The 18,380-nt window shown below is 64.0% G+C and overlaps 2 protein-coding genes across 2 annotated transcripts; both read left to right on the plus strand.

Moving 5' to 3' along the window:
* The first annotated feature begins 1,289 nt into the window (after positions 1-1,289).
* MRGBP (MRG domain binding protein) lies at positions 1,290-6,511 on the plus strand. The gene is made up of 5 exons (XM_067708679.1): positions 1,290-1,505; positions 1,864-1,985; positions 4,585-4,666; positions 4,948-5,022; positions 5,495-6,511. The coding sequence occupies exons 1-5, from the start codon at positions 1,358-1,360 to the stop codon at positions 5,680-5,682; spliced, it is 615 nt and encodes a 204-aa protein (XP_067564780.1). The 5' UTR covers positions 1,290-1,357; the 3' UTR covers positions 5,683-6,511.
* Positions 6,512-8,986: 2,475 nt separating this feature from the next.
* Positions 8,987-16,363, plus strand: OGFR (opioid growth factor receptor). The gene is made up of 7 exons (XM_067708678.1): positions 8,987-9,295; positions 10,996-11,064; positions 11,707-11,785; positions 12,649-12,727; positions 13,480-13,546; positions 14,183-14,331; positions 15,034-16,363. The coding sequence occupies exons 1-7, from the start codon at positions 9,002-9,004 to the stop codon at positions 16,025-16,027; spliced, it is 1,731 nt and encodes a 576-aa protein (XP_067564779.1). The 5' UTR covers positions 8,987-9,001; the 3' UTR covers positions 16,028-16,363.
* Positions 16,364-18,380: the final 2,017 nt, after the last annotated feature.

Raw genomic sequence — 18,380 nt, forward strand, 5'->3', positions numbered from 1 at the left:
GAGCAGAGGGCGAACCTGGTGGAGGCGCAGGGACCACGACGGGTCCCGGAACAGTAGGGAGATAAATGGTGAGGGCCACTGTCTGTTAGCACTTCCTGTGTGACAGAGCCCGTGTTAAGTGGCTTTGGGCCCTGCTTCATTCCCACCTCGCAGCAACCCCCTGAGGGGAGCCCCACCTGTGCGTCAGAGAGAGGAGAGGAGCACAGGCCCAGCTGGAATCACAACGTCCAGCCACATCGTGGCTCCCAGGACGGCTGGTGGCCCTGGGCCATTGTGGAATCCTCTATGGGCCACGTTTCCCCACTTTGTGGGGACCGGCATCGCCAGCATCGCCCTTCACGGATGGGAAGACTCAGGCTCTGAGTCCCCGGGCTGTCCCAGGGGGTGAGGCTGGCCAGAGTGGCTCCAAATGTTTGCTAAGAAGCCCGAGCGTGTGCCCGGGTCCCCAAGCAGAAACCAGCCCCCATCAGCACCCCCGGGGAAGGCGCCGTCGTCGCTCCCATTGCACGGAGGAAGGCACTGCGGCCTGGAGAGGTTCAGCACACAGCTGGCAGGCCGCAGAGCCGGAAGGGGACCCGGAAGCCTGACGGAGAGTCTACACTCAGCGGGAGTCGAAGAGCGTTCCTCGCCTAGGTACCCTCCCCGGTCACCGCGGTGGACTTGACCCGGTGGGGAGGGGCCGGGGAGAAGCCCGAGGTGGGCGGGGATGGGGCGGGGCGGAGCAGGCGGCCTCGATTGGGTGCTGCTTTGAGCTCGTCACGGGGCTGCCCCCAAGCCGGCGCCCCGCTTGACCCCACCCTCGGACCAGACTCCGCCCAGGCCCAGGCCCCGCCCCTCCCCGGCCAGGGTTAACCCACTTGCCGACCACTCTAGAGGCCCGGGTCGGGGAGGATGGGCCCGGACGCCCCTGCCCCGGTGCGCAGGAGCCCCTCTGCAGCGCTCAGGCCAGGGGCAATGGAAGCTCTTGGAGCCCACACTCGCAGGCATTGTAGGTTGCCTGTTTCTTTTCTTCTTAGCTGCTTTACTGGGGTGTAACTTGAAATTCCGCCATTTAAAGCGTACAGTTCAGCGGGGTTTACCCCGAGTTGTGCAGATATCGCCACAACCTAATTTAGGGCGTTTCCATCCCTCTCCCCAAACGCACTCCTTCCAGTGATCCGCACTCTGACGGCGCTGCGCCGCGGGACCGGGCCGCCAGGAGTCGCCGCGACCCAGCCCGCAGCTGCGCCTGCGCAGGCGCCGCGCGCGAGCCCGAGAGCGAACCCACCGAGCGCGCGCCCGCCCCGTGGAGTGCGCCTGCGCGGAGCCCGTGGCCGCGCCAGCTCCCGCAGGGGGCTCGTCGCTGGGCGGCCGGGCTATGGGGGAGGCTGAGGTGGGCGGCGGCGGCGCGGCGGGCGACAAGGGGCCGGGAGAAGCGGCCACCAGCCCTGCCGAGGAGACGGTGGTGTGGAGCCCCGAGGTGGAGGTGTGCCTCTTCCACGCCATGCTGGGCCACAAGCCCGTCGGTGAGCGGAGCGCCGCGCCGAGGCCGCGCACCCGCGTGGGGGCGGGGCGGCGGGCAACGGCCGGGGGCGCGCGCGGGGCGGACGGGGCGGGGCCTCCTGTGCCTGCACCCCCGCCGACCCTGCCCCCACCTGCGCACCCCACCCCCTCCCTCAGCCCCCGCTCCTGCGCCCAGCCACCCCGGCCCCTCTTTACTCCTTCCCCGCTGACCCCTGCCCTTTCCTCTGCCCCCGCACCCCTGCTCCCCTAACCCCCACCCCCTCCAACCGCTGCCCCTCTCGCCCCCTTGCCCCCCACCTCTCCTCTCCACCCTACCTGCTGGCCCGCCCCTCCCCACGAGCTGACCCCTTCCTTCTGCAGGTGTGAACCGGCACTTCCACATGATCTGTATCCGAGACAAGTTCAGCCAGAACATCGGGCGGCAGGTCCCATCCAAGGTCATCTGGGACCATCTGAGCACCATGTATGACATGCAGGCGCTGGTGAGCAGGACCCCACCCTCCCCCGTCCTCCCAGGGCCAGAGCCCCTCGCTCCCCAGACAGAGCTGGTGGCAGGGAGCCCGCTCCGTGCCTCCTCCCTGGGTCCTTGCCGGGCCCTGGCCTCAGGGACCTTGATGTCTGGGATGTCCCACAGGGAACCAGTTGTTGAACAAGATAGCTCTGAGTAGTTTAACGAAACACAAGCCTAATGACGGTAGCTAGTTATCGCGTGGAACTAGCTTAGGTGGGGGGTTGGGGGGTGGCCGGTTAAGGTCTTGCCAGGAGATAACTAGGGAGCTGAAGCTCATGGGAGGGGGCTCTTAGGCCATTGTCAGTCTTGTGGAAAGTCCCCGAGTGCTACAGGCAGGGAGGTGACCGGGTCTGAGTCACATTAAGATGAATACGGTGGTTTCTGTGAGAACCAGGCAGGCAGGGGCTCAGGCCTCATGGAACCCCCAGCTGGCCGTGTCTGAGGGGGGAAAGGTTAACTAGGTAACCAGGACGGCAGAAAAGACAGGTACGCATTCCCGGCAGAGGAATGGCAGGTGTCAAGGCCCTGTGGCAGCAGGCATTGGTGCGTCAGGGAACGCAGAGGAGGCCGGGGTGTCTGGAGAATGAGTGGGAGTGGGGATGTCAGGTGACCAGCAGGGTGGGAGACCGTGCTGGGGTTAGGCAAGGCTCTGCCTCTCCTCGGGACTTGGGGCTGCCCCAGCCCCCCAGCTGAGACCTGCTGCACATCTGTGAGGTGGAGAGCGAAGCCCGGGCCTTCTTGTGTCCATAAACCCGCTGCCATTTGCTCCCTGTTGGTCTTGGGCAAGTCGTTTGCGCCTCGTCGTCCTCGCATAGAAAGGGGAACTGACAGCTGGGCCCTGGAACTGACCTCCTGGCCCACAGTCAGTACCCAGGAAATTCGAGGACAAGTCGCTAAACTAAAGCAGGCCCTGCAGGGGGGCCGTGCCCATGAGCTGGGGCCCCGCTCCCCGAGAATTCCTGTGTTCAGAGGCTTGACAGGACTCCCGTGCTTGTCACGTTGGGGGTCCCCCGACCCCCAGGAACCTCCTGCACTCCGACTCCAGGCTGGGGGCCAGGAGCTAGACACAGAGATGAGTGTGGCAGGGCCCCTGTCCTGGGGGGCCCTGGTGCGGTAGGAGAGACAGTTGGCTCTCAGGCACCGGCCCTGGCTCCAAGGTCCTGTGGCTGTGACGCCCAGCACAGGGCCCACGTGACACTGGGGGGGGCCACCCAGGGGTCTCAGCCCAGGACAGGTGGCCCTTCCCGCCCCGCTTCCTTAGACCCCAGCACCGCTATGGAGCTGATGCCTCGGTCCCCTGGGGCCTCGTAAACATGAGTCTGTGGACCGCACCCCGCAGGTGACCGTGAGCCCCGGAGGCCTCGGGGTTAAACACGAGTCTGTGGACCGCACCCCGCAGGTGACCGTGAGCCCCGGAGGCCTCGGGGTTAAACACGAGTCTGTGGACCGCACCCCGCAGGTGACCGTGAGCCCAGGAGCCCTCGGGGTTAAACACGAGTCTGTGGACCGCACCCCGCAGGTGACCGTGAGCCCAGGAGCCCTCGGGGTTAAACACGAGTCTGTGGACCGCACCCCGCAGGTGACCGTGAGCCCCGGAGGCCTCGGGGTTAAACACGAGTCTGTGGACCGCACCCCGCAGGTGACCGTGAGCCCTGGAGCCCTCGGGGTTAAACATGAGTCTGTGGACCGCACCCCGCAGGTGACCGTGAGCCCAGGAGCCCTCGGGGTTAAACATGAGTCTGTGGACCGCACCCCGCAGGTGACCGTGAGCCCCGGAGGCCTCGGGGTTAAACACGAGTCTGTGGACCGCACCCCGCAGGTGACCGTGAGCCCCGGAGCCCTCGGGGTTTGCGAAGCTCCGGGTGCTGGGTGGCACATTTACATGCTGACCACCTGGCTTGTCAGCACAGCTCCCAAGCTGGGGACTGGAGGCCCTGTCTCCTGACCCACCTCCCAACCTAGAGACCCTTCCCACCAGCTCACCTTTCTCTTCGTCCGGTGGTCCGTGTTTTCGGGGCCTCTCTCCCTCTGGCATGTGTGTGACCTCCCTCCATTTTGCTTTGCTTACCTGGTTTCCACGGGGGTGGCTCTCCCTGCCTCCCTGGCTCCTTCCCCCCGGACATGGGACCCAGGCACCATGGCCTTTCCTCACGGCTGTCGCAGGCTCTGAAGGCGCTCTCCTGGAGGGGGAGCCCGTGCAGCCAGGCCACGCCACAGCACTGCCTGACTGCCCCCGGAGGCGTGCCAGCCGGCGGAGCGGCCCGGCATCATCTCAGGTGACACTAAACCCTTATTCCCATCGTGATGCCTGCCTGTGGCCCACACTGTAGTTTTGCCTTGTCTGGGTCTCTGTGACAAGCCAGCCCCTGTAGACTGCACAAGAGAAAGAAGAAAGGTCTCAGCCCTGCGCCTGCCCACTGCAGCCCCCAAGACGGTCACGTGTGTTCATCGGTCGCTCCTGAGTTGTCTCTTACATGTCTTTAGTCACATTTTCTTTTCAATGTGACTTTTAAAATCAAGTTTTCTTCTTTGTTTCTTAAAAAAAACCAAAATGCCCTGTTTGCCATCAGCACGAGTCTGAGATTCTTCCATTCCCAAATCCAGAGAGGAACTTCGTCCTTCCAGAAGAAATCATTCAAGAAGTCCGAGAAGGTAAGACTCGGGTGAGAGCAGATTTGGGAGCTAGGAAAGGCTGAGGGTGGTGGCGTCAGGGTGAAGGTCACGAGCCTCGGGGAGTGAGCATCACCGGAGGGGGATGCTGGGCCCTCTGGAGGGGGAGGTCTGGGGGCCCCCGGGACGGGGGGAGGACTTCCTGAAGGACATACACGCCTCCCGAGTCAGGAGGAGCCCCTGGCCTGAGCTGCTGCAGGTCGGGTGGGGCTGTGGCGCCCACCGCCCCGGGCTCTAGGTCACCATCGGCCGTCTCCCCCCAGGAAAAGTGGTCATTGAGGAGGATACGAACGAGGAAATGAAGGAAGACGTGGACCCCCACAATGTGGCCGATGATGGTAAGTATGGAGCTCGCCCACCCCTCCTGGGGCCCCAGGGGCACAGCACCCCAGCCTGGCCAGGCCTCCCCGTCACGGGCAGCCAGGGCCTGGCGTCTGGCTCAGCAGCTGAGAAGGCCCCTTCCGTCTGCTCAGGCAGAGCCTCCCACGCTGGGAGGTCACGCACGGGGCCGGCACGGGGCGGGGAAGGGGGCACAGGACAGCCTGGCCCCGGGCCCGGTCAGTGGTCACGGGGTGCAGGAGGGTGTCCGACTGAAGTGGAACGGGTGGCGGCCGTCTCAGTGCAGGGCAAACCCCAAGGAGCAAAGACGGGCACGCTCCCCCAAGGGGCAGGCCACATGGGCACCCCCAGTTCAGGAGGAGACTTTTGGGGTCAATGTCATGTGTGTAGGTGTAGACTTCTTAAACTGAACAGGAAGATGAAATAAAATTTTGGATATTCTGTTTTCAGCCAAATGATTTTGTCTCCCAGTTTTTTCATCTTCAGGAAGCTTGGGGAAAGCAACAGAAAAGTCCAGCAAAGACAAAGACAAGAGCAACTCAGACTTGGGGTCCAAAGAGGGGCCGGACAAGCGGAAGCGCAGCCGGGTCACCGACAAAGTCCTGACCGCCAACAGCAACCCCTCCAGCCCCAGCGCGGCCAAGCGGCGCCGGACGTAGACGCTCACAGCAGGCGGGCACCGTGGTCACCAGGCAGTCGGGTCAAATGCCACTGGGCCTGCTGCCTGCCCTCAGGTGCCAGAGGCTCCCGCGGTGCCACTCAGATCGCCTGGGCTCAGATGGCCCCTGACGACCGGAACAGGACCCGTTCAGATGCTGAGACCCAAGAGGTGTGAGCCCAGGCCACGATCACGCCGGACACTCGTGGCTTCGTGACGACGGCTGAGCTGCACCTGTGGCTAAGTGTTGGCATGGGCCTGCAAACCAGGCTGCGTGGGCAGAGAGCGGGGCACAGCCAGCAATAACACACCGACCCCCTCTGTGCTCTGAGGAGCCCCGGTCTTCCCGTTTGTCCATCTGTCCATCTGTCTACCGCTGTCAACTGACTGCGGCCTCAGGAGAGCGTCAGGCCGCGGGCACCGGCCCCTCCACCACCCGAGAGACTGAGAACTGGGTGTTTTGCCTCACTCACTTGTACTGTAACGATGTATATAATTTGGTTGATGTTTCACTATTTAATTTTTAAGGAGCCTATTTTACTAGTGTTTTATATGGAAAAAAAAATACTGCAGAAGTTAAACCTGTGTTGTATTTTTTCTGAGATGTTTTGTTTTAAGGTAACAGACTACTGAGATAATTTTTGCTCAGTTTTTATATGCCGACACAGAGAATTTGTAGCGGTTATTTTTGTATTCTCAAGTAACTTGCAACAGACCAAATGAGCATGTGGAGGGAGGCAGGCCGTGGGGCTGACCCGCCGCAGCCTGGGCCCCGGGCTGACCGAGGTACGCTTGTGTTTGACTGAGGGACATTAAAACACAAAAAGCAACCTGGAGTTGTGTGATTCTGATACCAAAGTAAGTTAACTCCTCCTACAATAGGAAGTTGTATTTTTTCAAGATTTACAACTGAAGCTAACTTTGATGTACTGGATCACTTGATACAATGAATATACAACCTAGTAACAATGGGTTCCAGTGGCTACTTCGTTGCATGTAAGCAACCCTTCAAATGCAAAATGTCAGGAGAGCAAGCCAGCGGGAACTGGTGCCTCCTTCCGAAGAACAAACGAACGTGAAGGCGAGAATTCTGGCTGAGCTCGTGTTGAGAGGCACAGCCGGGCCTCCCGAGTGACGGCGAAGGTGCTCGCCCTCATCTGGACAAACCACGAGGACATTGAATGCCACCCGTCCCCCAGCACCAGGAGCACGAGGTCAGAACAGGCTGAGCCCACGAGGCCAGGCCAGGAGCTCCATGGGCTGAGGCCACCTGGCACGGGGTCGGAGGCCGGCACTCGCTTCCCCGGCAGGGCTGACGTTGTCCAGCAGTGTCTTGTGTCAGGTTGAGCGTCTTGGGTCGGGTCTGCCGACCCTGAGCAGCCCTGGCCTTCCAGCCCGACTTTCCTGTGTGGGCAGCTGGGGCAGAAGCTTGCACCCCACGGTCAGACCTGCCTCATGGGGGGCCCCCGTGGGGTAAGTCTCCAGCAGAAGATCACAGCCTCGGCGGTAACCTCCTGCCACGGGTCGCGGGGGGGTGGATCTAGACGGAGCCCAGGTGCAGTTGGGTGTGAATGGCACTTGTAAAGTGGAAGCTGGGCAGCATCTGAGAACAAGCCTTGTGCGTGGCCGCAGGCAGCCGTGGGAAGGCTGTGCTCTGAGCGCCGCAGGCTGGGGCCACGGCCCTGCCTCCGCTGCATGCTTGTCTGTTCTCTGGGGCAGAGCGGGGGAACCTGCCCACCCACGTGCTCTCAGAGCTGCCCAACCCTGGAGGGCACCCCAGCACCCATCAGTGCCTCATCAGAGGCTGGAAGTCCGAGGCCAGCTGCAAGTCAGCTAAGGTGAAGGCCAGGCCCGTGGCCGCAGCCTGCGGTGGGCCAGCCCCACCCGATGCCTGGCAGCTCTCCTGTCACCTGCTCCTCGGGACACCTGCCCAGGCCATCGGTGGCAGACGATTTGCAGAAATGCCCAGAGCTCCATACCTTTGGCGGAGTCACCACTGTCCTTCTAGAAAGTTGTCCAGGCAAGATGGTACCCAGAGAGGTAACAGGTTGGTGAGCCTGCAAGGAATTGGCACCAGCACCAAAAAAGGTCTTTAGCTGTGCCCGTGGCCAAGATTGGCAGGTTCTGTTCAGCTCTGGGTTGTTCCCGGCCACACAGCTTGAGGACTGTCACGTCCCCTGAGGCCTGGTAGCTGACTTGCAGGGCTGGGCGAGGTCAGCATCCCCGGGGGCTGGGCTGGGCCTCAGTCTGTGTTGAACAGCCCCGAGGGTGATCCCCGGTCATTTCTGCCTCCAGATGTTTGGATCTTTGCCTGGTGGCCCCTCGTAAGTGCAGGCAGCCCCTGTGCTTTCTTATAACCATTATAATGCAGCAAGGGGGACAGGAGGGCAGACCCACGAGGACACTGCACTATGGGACTCTCTACTGGAGAGAGACTTTCCCGCTGGCCTTGAAGAAGCAAACTGCCCAGTTGTGAACTTCTGGAGGGGACACAGGGATCTCTGCCCTACTGCTCAGAAAGATGGGTTCTACCAACCATCTGAGGGGGCTTGAAAGCAGTTCAGTCCCCAAAGGAAATCTGATGAGACTGCTGCCCCAGCCGACACCTGGAGGGCATCCTGGGGGGACACCTGGGGGACAACTTCCAGGGGGTGTCCTCCTGGGGGCATCCTTGCGGGGGGACATCCTCCACAAATTCGTACAGGGTGGGGGACATCTGCTGTGGACAACCTCCAGGGGGCCACCCTTCGGGGGACATCCTGCCTCAGGTCATCCTGAGGGGGCACCATGGTGGAGAGAGGTATCCTCCAGGGGGAATGTTCTGGAGGGGAAGGGACATTCTGGGGGGTGCTCTGGGGGACAGGGACCCTCTGGAAACATCCTCAGAGGAGAGGGCATCCTGGGCTACATTCTTCTGAGGAGGACGTGGGGGCGGGGCTTCTTCCAGGGGATGGTTCTGGACTTCTAGGAGGTAAGCATCCTCCAAGAAAAAGATCTCCAGGGTGGGGATCTCAGGGTGGAGGGGAACATTCCCGGACAGTGGAAGAGAGACTTTTCAGGTTGGTGGGCTGCGGAGGCAAGCATCCTCCAGGGAAACATCTTTGGGAGGGACGTTTTCCCAGGGGGAAGGGATATTCTGGGAGGATCCTGAGGGGGTGTCCGCGGGGAGCATCCTCCAGGGGGCCTCTCCAGGGAGAAATCACCAAGGTGGGCATGTGGGGGGCAACCTCACGGGGGAAGGGGGTGAGCGTTTTCCGGAGGAGCCTTCTCGGGGTGATGGGCCTCCTCCAGGGGGACATCCTTCAGGGGTCCTCCTGGGGATGGGCCTCCTCCGGGCGGGGCGGACGGAGTCGGCAGCCCCGGGCCCGCCCCCGGCACGCCCCCTGGCACGCCCCCCGGCACGCCCCCGCGCTTCCTCCCTCTATCACTTTCGCTTCCGCCGGAGCGGGTCCCGCCGCCGCTGGAGTATGGAGGACCCGGACTGCGACTCGACCTGGGAGGAGGACGAGGAGGAGGACGGCGAGGGCCCGAGGGCCGGAGCCGACGAGGATGGCGAGGCCGGCGCTCCGGGGGACGTGGAGGCCGAGGCGGACGCGCGGCCCAGCGCGTTCCAGGTGCCGCCCCCGCGCGCTGGGGACCCGGCGCCCCTGGGGAGGCCGCGTTGGAATAGGGGGCAAGGCCCGGCTCCTGGAAAATCGTTGCCCCCCCGGCCCCGGGGCCGAGTGTGGAGGCCCCTCCCGGAGACCCGGCTTGGGGCCCGGCTCCCCATCTCCAACGGTTGCCCTCTTCCCGGCCCTGTCCTCCTCCCCCATCGTGATCCCCAGGGCACCCTGAGATCCGCCCCCGCACCAGGGCACCTTGCAGGGAATCCAGGGCCACCCTCAGACCCCTGTCCCCAGGACCAGATCTGCGTAAGGACACCTCTTCAAGGGGGTGGCCCCGCACATCCTGGACTCCCCTCTGTCCTACCCCAGCCTCAGGCCCTGGCTCTGTCCTCTAACGAGGCCCCAGCCCTCAGTGCTGGCCACCCCCACTGCTCCCCTCGGCCTCCCGGAGCTCCTCCTCCACCCGGCGCCCCTCGGGGCTCACCTCACCCTGCCCCACCGTCCAGGACTCCAGCTTCCCTCAGGCCCAGAGCCCCCAGCCTGCCCCACCCCCATGATCCTCACTGGGCACAGCACCCACCCACTCGGGCTGGGGCTGACCCCACGTCGTCTTGGAGGTGGCCTTACAGGCTACATGTGTGTGGTGTGCCTGCGCCAGGGTGGCCGGCTGTGCCCACCGGTTACTCGTTGTCACCACTGGTTACTTGTCATAACCATGGTAACTCATCATTACCAGCGGTTACTTGCTAGCACTCGCCGGGTGTTACATTCCCGGAGTGGGTGCAGCTGGGGTTCTGGGTAAGAGGGAAGGCCCCAAGTGGTAGCTGTCACCATGTGTCCCCCTCACTTTGGGATGAGGGCGTCCTGGCACCATGTCTAGGGAGTCTTGAATTCCAGCCTGTGTGGTGTCGGGGATGGATTCTCCCTGTAGCAGATGAGAGCTCTGGTTTTCAGGTTTCCCTCTGTGTCTTGGACTGGTCAGTCAGCGAGAGGGACACCAAGGGGCTCCTGGGCCTGGCTGGAAGGCCGGCGGCCTCAGCACTTCTCTAGTGTTTCAGGGAGGTCGGCTGGGCAGTGGTCAGGGTCACAGGTCACAGGAGTCACAGGGCAGGAATCTGGCTCTTTCCCCAGGCAGATGCCCACCGGGCATGGTGCAGCGTAGGTGAGAGGACACTGTCACCACCATAGCTCCATGGGCAGACAAATGGAAACTGATGGAGGGGCGGGGCCAGCTTCTGCTGAGTTTCAGTTTCATCCGCTGTCCATTGGCCACACTGGCATCTGGCTAAGAAGCCCACCATGGGAAGCATCTGGGGCCCCTCCTGGCAAGGCCAGTGCCCTTAGGGACACAGCCCCTTAGGTGACAACTTAGAGCACAGCGCAAGGAGGAAGTGCTGGGAAAGGCGGGGTTCCCAGGGCGAGGTCCTGGGGTGTGATCCAAGCAGGGTAGCCAGCAAACATGGGAGGAGAAAGTGAAACTAGAGTTAGGGGGGCTCCACCCCAAGAGTGCACATTGGCCTGGGGTTCCTGAGGGCTGGAGCGAGCAGCAGGGGGCCAGCCTCACTCCAGCTACTCCGACCCCCTCTGATTTTGCTGACAGCCCAGGTCCTCGCTGCCGTCACCAGGATGGGGGCTCCGTGGGGTGGGTCCTGCTTGCCGGCCACCTTGAGGAGTGGGGAGGAGTCTCATCCAATCTCCTCTCTTCCCAGCTCAAGGTGACAGGGTCCCGAAACTGGCGAGCAGCGCGGGACACACGCAGGTACCGGCACCACTACCCGGTAGGTAGCTGCCTGCAGCGCCCTTGCCCCCTGCAGCCCACCCAGGACCAAATCCTCCTCCCGGAGAAGGCCAGCTGGACAGTGTCCCACCAGCCCTTCTCAGACAATGTCCCACGTCCTGCCGGACACCCCAGCTGGGCCTGCTGCTTCTTCCCCTAATCATGGGGTGACAGCACGGCGCCCTAACTCCCATCTCAGTGCCCTTACCTTTAAAACACGTGACGGCGCCAGCCGGCAGCTCATCCACAGGAGGCCCGGCACCGCTAGCCCGTCTCACAGCCTCCTTTCCCTCAGCCCTGGCTGTCTGCACCCAAGAGTCTCGGGCGATCCTTGGGCTGTCTTTGGGGTGCAGATGAAGGGGACCTCCCAGCCCTGGCCCACGTTGGTGGGGGGAAGGTCGTCGCTGGTGGTCAGAGGTGGCTGCTGTCCCCCAAGTGTGGAGGCTCGTCCTCACCTTCGGGGTGGAGGGCGCAGGCTTGGCACTCGGGGTCTTCACCAGCCTTCCGGATGCCTGGAGGTTCAGGGGCCAAGAGCAGACACCCGCTCCCTCCCACCCATCCCAGGAACGCTTCAGCGTGAGGGGCCCTTGGAGGCAGCCTGTTTTGGTGATGTCCTGTCTGGCACCTTTCTCTGGCTCCTCAGGATTTGGTGGAAGGAGATGCCAGTGGTGACATGCCCAACCTGAGTTTCTACAAAAACGAGATTCGGTTCCTGCCTAACGGTGTGTACCTGCTCAGCTGCTGACAGCTCCAGCCTTGGGGGGCCCCCTTCTCCCCTCTGCCTGTCTGGTCTGCTGGGACCTGGTTTGGACACGTGGCTTTCAGATAGCCCCACGGGGCCCCCTGGAAGCTGCCGAGGGGCTGCCAGGTCCCCAACCCTTGGCCTGGATCCACTGGCCAACGTGCTCCGAAGGGCCAGGCAAGGAATGCTGGTGGCTTTGCAGGCCGCACCGTCTCTGTCCGACTACCCGACTCTCCCTCTATGGTGGGAAAGCAGCATATGTAAACTAACGGGAAAGAACAGTTTTTACGGTTTTAAATGGTTGGGGAAGATTTAAGATATAATAGCATTTTGTGAGATGTGAAGACCGTATGAGATTCAGATCTCAGTGTCCATAGTGAGGTCTCCTTGGAACCACCCCTGCTTCTGCACTTACGCGCTGTCTGAGGCTGCTTTCCCGCCACAGCACAGGCCGGCAGCCTCAGCTGTTCCCCTCCTGGCCCTTTGCAGAAACGGGCTGCCTTGCGGGAGCCCAGGCAGCAGGTTCTGTCTGAGGGCAGAATTCCGGCCAGCAGCCTGTGCTTTGTGGGCTATGGCGAGGACCCCCTGCTGCAAAGACAGGCGCAGGTTTGGGACCACGTGTCCTTCCCGGATGGGGCCTGCCCACTCAGGTCTGCTCTCCATCAGCAATGAGGGTCCGCTTTCCAGGTGGCAGAGTGGCAGTCGGCCAAAGTAGGGTTAAAATCACACGAGATGTGCACAGCCTGAAGCTGCCAGGCCCCGAGGTCCTCACGAAAGGAGCGGAGGGCAGGGGGGGAAGGGGCTTTCGGGGCCCTGGCTGACTTGTCCCCGTGGGGCTCCCAGGCTGTTTCATTGAAGACATTCTTCAGAACTGGAAGGAAGAGTACGGCCTCCTGGAGGATAATCACTCCTACATCCAGTGGTGAGTGGGCAGGGCGGGGCTGAGCTTGCAGGGCGGGGCTCTGGAGGAGAGGCCTGAGGCACCCCCCAGGCCGGAGCCTGGCTCCGCCTCTGCCAGGCACAGCGCACTGCCCTCAGGGCCCAGTGCCCGGCACTGCTGGTGGGGCAGGGGAGACCGGGTCCTGCAGTCTGGTTTCTCCTGGGTTCTCCAGCTGTAAACAGCCTCTGCCGCTCATGGGGACGGGAAGAGCAGCAAACCAGCGGACTGGAGGCCCCATGAGCCTGTCCCGAGCCTGTCCGCGGAGCCCCTGTGCTGCGGGGGCGGGTTCTAACAGTGCCTTGAGGTGCCCCCGGATGCTGCCCCACAAACGCAGTGTCCTTTAAGGACAGCTTGCAGGGGGCCAACCCGGGGCGCGGGGTTCCCCGGGGAATAATTCCACAGCATTAATGATGGGAGGAACAGAAGAACGTGAAAATGAAAAGGAATGGAGGGCTTCCCGGGGGGCGGCTGGCAGGTGCCCTTGCTGCTGAGTGGGCAAGCTGGGACTTCTGTAGGTGGGTCTGTCCTGGGCCCTCATCCTGGGCACCCTCCCTGGAGCTCTCCCACCCTTGCCCCTTGGCTTTACTGACTGGTGAGAACCTGTGGCACGTGTGGTCCCGCCAGCCCCCGGAGGCAAGCGGAGAGCCGCCCCAGGCTGCCCAGCCAACGCGTGCCAGGTGGCTGGTGGCCCGCGTCTGCCACTGCCGGGGCCTGTGCCATCTCCTCCTTCACAGGCTGTTTCCCCTGCGGGAGCCGGGAGTGAACTGTCACGCCAAGCCCCTCACGCTGCAAGAGGTCGAGGTGAGTCTAAAGGCCCGGGGAGGGGCCTGGCTGGCCACAGGGGTTCACGGGCCCTTCCGCAGCTGCTGGAGGTGCAGGAGCTAGAGGAGCCCCTCCCCCCGCTGTGTAACTATCTTCGCTCCCAAGTGGTCCTCGCCTCTGCCCTCAGTGCTCCTTGCGGGCTTCCAGAGAAATCCGACGGTGAGGATCGCTCACATCCAGGGGTCCGGGCAGGGGCCACGAGCAGAGTCAGAGCGCCCGGGCTCTGCCCTGGTCAGCCCTGGCTTGGGCTGGATTGGGGATGCCCTGGGCGATCGGGAGGGGGCTCCAGGAGCCAAGGAGCCCGCGAGAGAGGCCAGGCAGGTGCACCGAGGAGACGGGGGGTGCTTGCTGCCCCGCGTCCAGCCCTGGAGTCCCTTAGGTCCCCTCTCAGGTCAGGGAGTTCCCCCTGGGGCTACAGCAGCGCCTCAGGCCTCAGAGAGACCCTGCGGCAGCTCAGAGTGAAGAGAGCATCCCTGGGCTTCTGCGCCCTGACGCTTCACCCTAAGGGTCTGAGCCGAAGCCCCGGGATGAAGCGGGGACCGAGGGCGGCGTGCGGCCCCACACTGCACTGGCGCCACCCTGAGCTCCCTGCTGCTCTCGGGGGGCGTTTTGCAGGCGTTTAAAAGCTCCACGGAGGCCAGGAAGCGGTTGGTCCAGGCCTACGAGCTCATGCTGGGCTTCTTCGGCATCCAGCTCAAGGACCGAGACACGGGCCGCGTGTGCCGAGCGCAGAACTACCAGAAGCGCTTCCAGAACCTCAGCTGGTGAGGGTGCCGCTCAGCCCGGGCCCAGCAGCTCGGGGGGCCGCACAGCCGGTCTCAGGCTGGGGACGAGGCCTGCGGGGCCGGTGCCTGAGGCTCTGGGCATCCTCCTTGCCTGCAGAGCGGGGGTGGACCCCACCTGATAGGGGTGTGAGCACTAAAGAAAGCCGCGTGAGTCCACAAGCTTCGTGGCTGTGCCCCCCTGCCCACGTGGGCAGGGGTCAGGTTGTCAGGGGAGCTCCATCACCATCACAGCGTCCCTGAGCCTCGCACCCGCTGGCGGTGGCAGGCGCACTCCCCTCTCCTGCCTTGGGAAGCGCTGGGCTTGGGGGAGGCACAGAGCATGACTCTGCTGATGGTACAACCACCCTCGCCCATGGGTAACTGAGGCCCCGCCTCTGGAGGGCCCCCACCTGGTCCTCTTCAGCTGAGGTGGGGGTGGGTGTTCCATGGGGCCCAGGGGACAGTCGCCCTTCTAGGGGGTGCCTCACAGTCCCTCACCTACATGGCCCAGGCTCACGGGCCGTCTTCTCAGGGACGAGGGCCCTGCAGGGGGAGCACGTGGGGACAGAGACTGGCCTGTGGGCCGGAGTGTCTCTGCTGGTGGACATCAGGCTCTCGGGGTGGCGGGGGAGGGAAGGGTGGGCTCTGGCCGAGCGCCGCCCAGCCCCGCGTAGCCCTGCCAGCGCCCCCTGTCCCCTCCAGGCACAGCCACAACAACCTCCGCATCACCCGCATCCTGAAGTCGCTGGGGGAGCTGGGCCTGGAGCACTACCAGGCCCCCCTGGCCCGCTTCTTCCTGGAGGAGACGCTGGTGCGCCGGCAGCTGCCGGGCGTGCGGCAGAGTGCCCTGGATTACTTTGTGTTCACTGTGCGGTGCCGGCACCAGCGCCGTGAGCTGCTGTACTTCGCCTGGGAGCACTTCCGGCCCCGCTGCAGGTTCGTCTGGGGGCCCCACGACAAGCTGCAGAAGTTCAGGCCGTGCTCTCCTCCCTGCTCGCCCCGGCCGGCCCGCCCAAGGCAGGCCAACGGGGAGGAGAGCCCTGGGGAGCCCCTCCTTGAGGCCGCAGCCCAGGGGCAGACCTGCGGACCAGGGAGGGATGAAGAGGGGGACCCGGTGGCCAAGGGTCCCCAGCCTCCTGGCACAGGGCCCCAGGAAGCTGGAGCCTCGGAGAAGGACCAGGGAGATGAGGCCGGCGACGAGCAGGGGCCAGAGTCTCCAAACCCCAAGGAGAGGAAGAAGAGGAAGTTGGAGGCGAATCTGCGGGCGCGGGCCCCAGGGGAGCCGGGCCCGAGCGCCTCGGAGGTGGAGAAGATTGCCCTGAACTTGGAGGGCTGTGCCCTCAGCCAGGGCAGCCTCGGGGCGGAGACCCAGGAAGTGGGCAGCCAAGCCCCAGAGGAGGCCGAGCAGCCCCGCCCCCAGCCCCTGGAGGCCAAGGTGGCTGACGACGTGAGGAAGCGCAGGAAGACGGAGCAGGGTGCCAGGGATGGTACCGTGACGCTGGCCGCCGCCCAGCCCCCTGCCCCGTCAGGGCGCCCAGTGGCTGAAGAGGGTGAAAATGGGGTCAAAGAAGAAGCAGGTGGCCCGGCAGGGCCGGAGCAGGGTGCCCCCGGGAGCCCAGCCACCGCAGGACCCGAGGTGGATGACAGGGCAGAGCCCACGGAGGCAGGACCCTCTGTCGAGCCCGGAGAGCCCTAGGGAAGGGGACGCCCGGGGCCCTGCCCCGCCCCGCCGCAGGCCTGGGAGCCATGTCGCCAGCTGTTCTCCGCGCCCAGCTCTGCGGGCCTCTCCCTGCTGGTCACTGCAGCCACTACTGCAACTGCTGGAAGGGCAGGTCCCGCCCTTGGGGAAGGCCAAGGCTTTAGCATCCTTCTTACCTCGACCTCACTTCCCGCCTCTTTCGTCCTGTACCGCTGCCCGGCCCCCACCTTTGTAACCTGGCTCCTCATGGGCTAGGGGTGTGGGAGGGGGGCTCATTTTCCTAGTCTGGTGCAGAGGCCTTTTCTGAATAAACTCATCTGACTTTTGAGTGTTTGGGCGTGGACGGTGGCCCTGTGGTGGCCGGGGCAGGGGAGGGGCTGGGGGCTGGACACCCCTGGGTGCGCGTGGCCTGGCTGTGGTACCGCTTTGCCCGTGGGAGTGCCTGGGCTGCAGCAGTGGTGCAGGCCTCCTGGGCACCCTGACCCCAGAGCCGCTGGGGCTGGGCAGCTGGTCCCTCGGCTCCCCTCTGTCCCCTCCCTGGCGGCCACAGCTGCCCCTCACCCCATCGGTCCTCCACGCAGGGACCAGCCTGGGAACGGAGTGACTCCCTCCCTCAGCAGCCCCCACCCCGCAGGGCATGCTCCCCCTCAACCTGGCTTTGTCCCCTGTGCCAGGACCACTCCCTTCCTTTCTACATCAGCACCAAGGACGAGGAGACTCGGAAGTGATGGAGGTCACACCTGGCGGGGGCGGGGGAGGAGGAGGGAGTTAGGGGCCGGGACCTGGGTCCCCTTTTCATGCTCTCCCCACAGCTCCTGTCCTGTGGGGAGGGGGATAGACAAACTGGAAGTCACTCGCTGGGGTGGGGGTGGGACATAGTGTCATCAGGTCCTCGTCCAGACCGTTATGGGGCTCAGGTTCAGGTGGAGAAGCTTGGGGTGTGAAGTGAGAAGTGGACCCCATCGGAGCAGTCCTTGGGGGCCGGATGTCTGTGCCAGCAGTGGGACCTGGGAACGGGAGGGCAGGCAGCTCGGGCCCATCTGACCCGCAAACTTCGGGGAGAGTGATGGCCCAGAACAGGTGGGCAGTGACACCGGACTGACCGGTGGATGTGAGGCCAGCCTCGTGGCCTCTCCCCAGGCCACCGTGGCTATCTGGGTTCGAGGCAGGGGCCGCTCTCCAGGGGGAGGGTGTTTCCGGGCAGCAGGTGGGAGGGTCTGCACAGAGCTGGGAGTGAGTTTGTAAGGGCGGGGGCGGGAGGGGGGGTTCCAGCCGCTTCCCAGCCAGGCTTCCTCTGAGTCTGGCCCGGCAGCGCAGGAAGGAGAGGGCTCCGGGCGGGAGGTGCCTTGGAGGTAGGGGTGGGGTGAAGCTGCGTGCCCTACACCCAGCCCCGCACTGCATCTCTGAGGATGTCCTGAGATGACTCTGACTTGGCGGGAAGGCTGGAACTCGGGGGATCCTCTTGGCCCTTCCTGATAGAATCCACCCTCCCTTTGGAGGGTGTGGCCAAGCCTGACGAGCAGCCCACAGCTGAACCCAACGGGGAGGGGAGGTTTTAACTGTTTCGGTTAGCTGCATGCTCCCTCCTGGGCTAATTCCCGTCATCTCAAAAGTTCTGAGCTCTCACCTGCAGAAACGAAGCTCATCCTAAAGCAGCGTTTCCCAGGGAATCCTAAAGCCTCAGACGCCTGAGGCGGGGCTGGGATTCCGGGCATTCAGTGGCTCTGCAGGTGACCTGGATGTTTGAGTGTCCCCGGGGGCTGCCCTTTACCCCGCTGTCCCCATGCGCTCCCGGGGTGAAGCAGAGCGTGCCCAAATCTGGCAACCGCTGGGCTGCCAAGGCTTGTGAGAAACGGGAACGGCCCACGCCCGCCTCAGGGCTCCTGCTCGGGCCTCAGGACCACGGTGGGCCTTCCTTCCTCTCTGCAGGGCCCCCACTTGGCTCTCGGGGGCGGGGCCGGGTGAGAGTCCGGCCTTTGCCACTGCTGGTTCACATGAATGGACCACTCAGTACAGTTAAAGTTTGGGGAGAGGGCCCTGTGGGCAGCGTTCCAGCCTAGCAGGCATGGCCCTAGAGTCTCTTCTGCCCACGGCAGGGCCCCGGAGTGGGAACCGGGGCCGTGGTGGGCCCTGTCTCACCCCTGGGACAGGCGTGTTCACCCTCTCTGGGGGTCTTCCTGGGCCTTGGGCAGCCTGGGTCCCTCTCCGGACCCTGGGGAGGAGTATGGGACTCACCCACCCCGCTGACAGGACTGCCCCTTCTCCAAAGGAGCCCTTCAACGTGGGATTCTCCCTCTCCACACCCTGGTCGAGGACCAAGGGGAGAAAAGAGCCTCTTTCTTGCTTGCTA

The sequence above is a fragment of the Pseudorca crassidens genome, chromosome 15, assembly GCF_039906515.1.
Source record: "Pseudorca crassidens isolate mPseCra1 chromosome 15, mPseCra1.hap1, whole genome shotgun sequence".
NCBI lineage: Eukaryota > Metazoa > Chordata > Mammalia > Artiodactyla > Delphinidae > Pseudorca > Pseudorca crassidens.

Bases quoted from the DNA above. Each gene is read 5' to 3' on its own strand.
- OGFR (XM_067708678.1), top strand. From the start codon at position 9,002: ATGGGCCTCCTCCGGGCGGGGCGGACGGAGTCGGCAGCCCCGGGCCCG. The intron at 9,296-10,995 runs GTGCCGCCCCCG...CTCTCTTCCCAG, and splicing joins CGCGGCCCAGCGCGTTCCAG to CTCAAGGTGACAGGGTCCCG. The intron at 11,065-11,706 runs GTAGGTAGCTGC...CTGGCTCCTCAG, and splicing joins GGTACCGGCACCACTACCCG to GATTTGGTGGAAGGAGATGC.
- MRGBP (XM_067708679.1), top strand. From the start codon at position 1,358: ATGGGGGAGGCTGAGGTGGGCGGCGGCGGCGCGGCGGGCGACAAGGGG. The intron at 1,986-4,584 runs GTGAGCAGGACC...GTTTGCCATCAG, and splicing joins TGTATGACATGCAGGCGCTG to CACGAGTCTGAGATTCTTCC. The intron at 4,667-4,947 runs GTAAGACTCGGG...GTCTCCCCCCAG, and splicing joins CATTCAAGAAGTCCGAGAAG to GAAAAGTGGTCATTGAGGAG.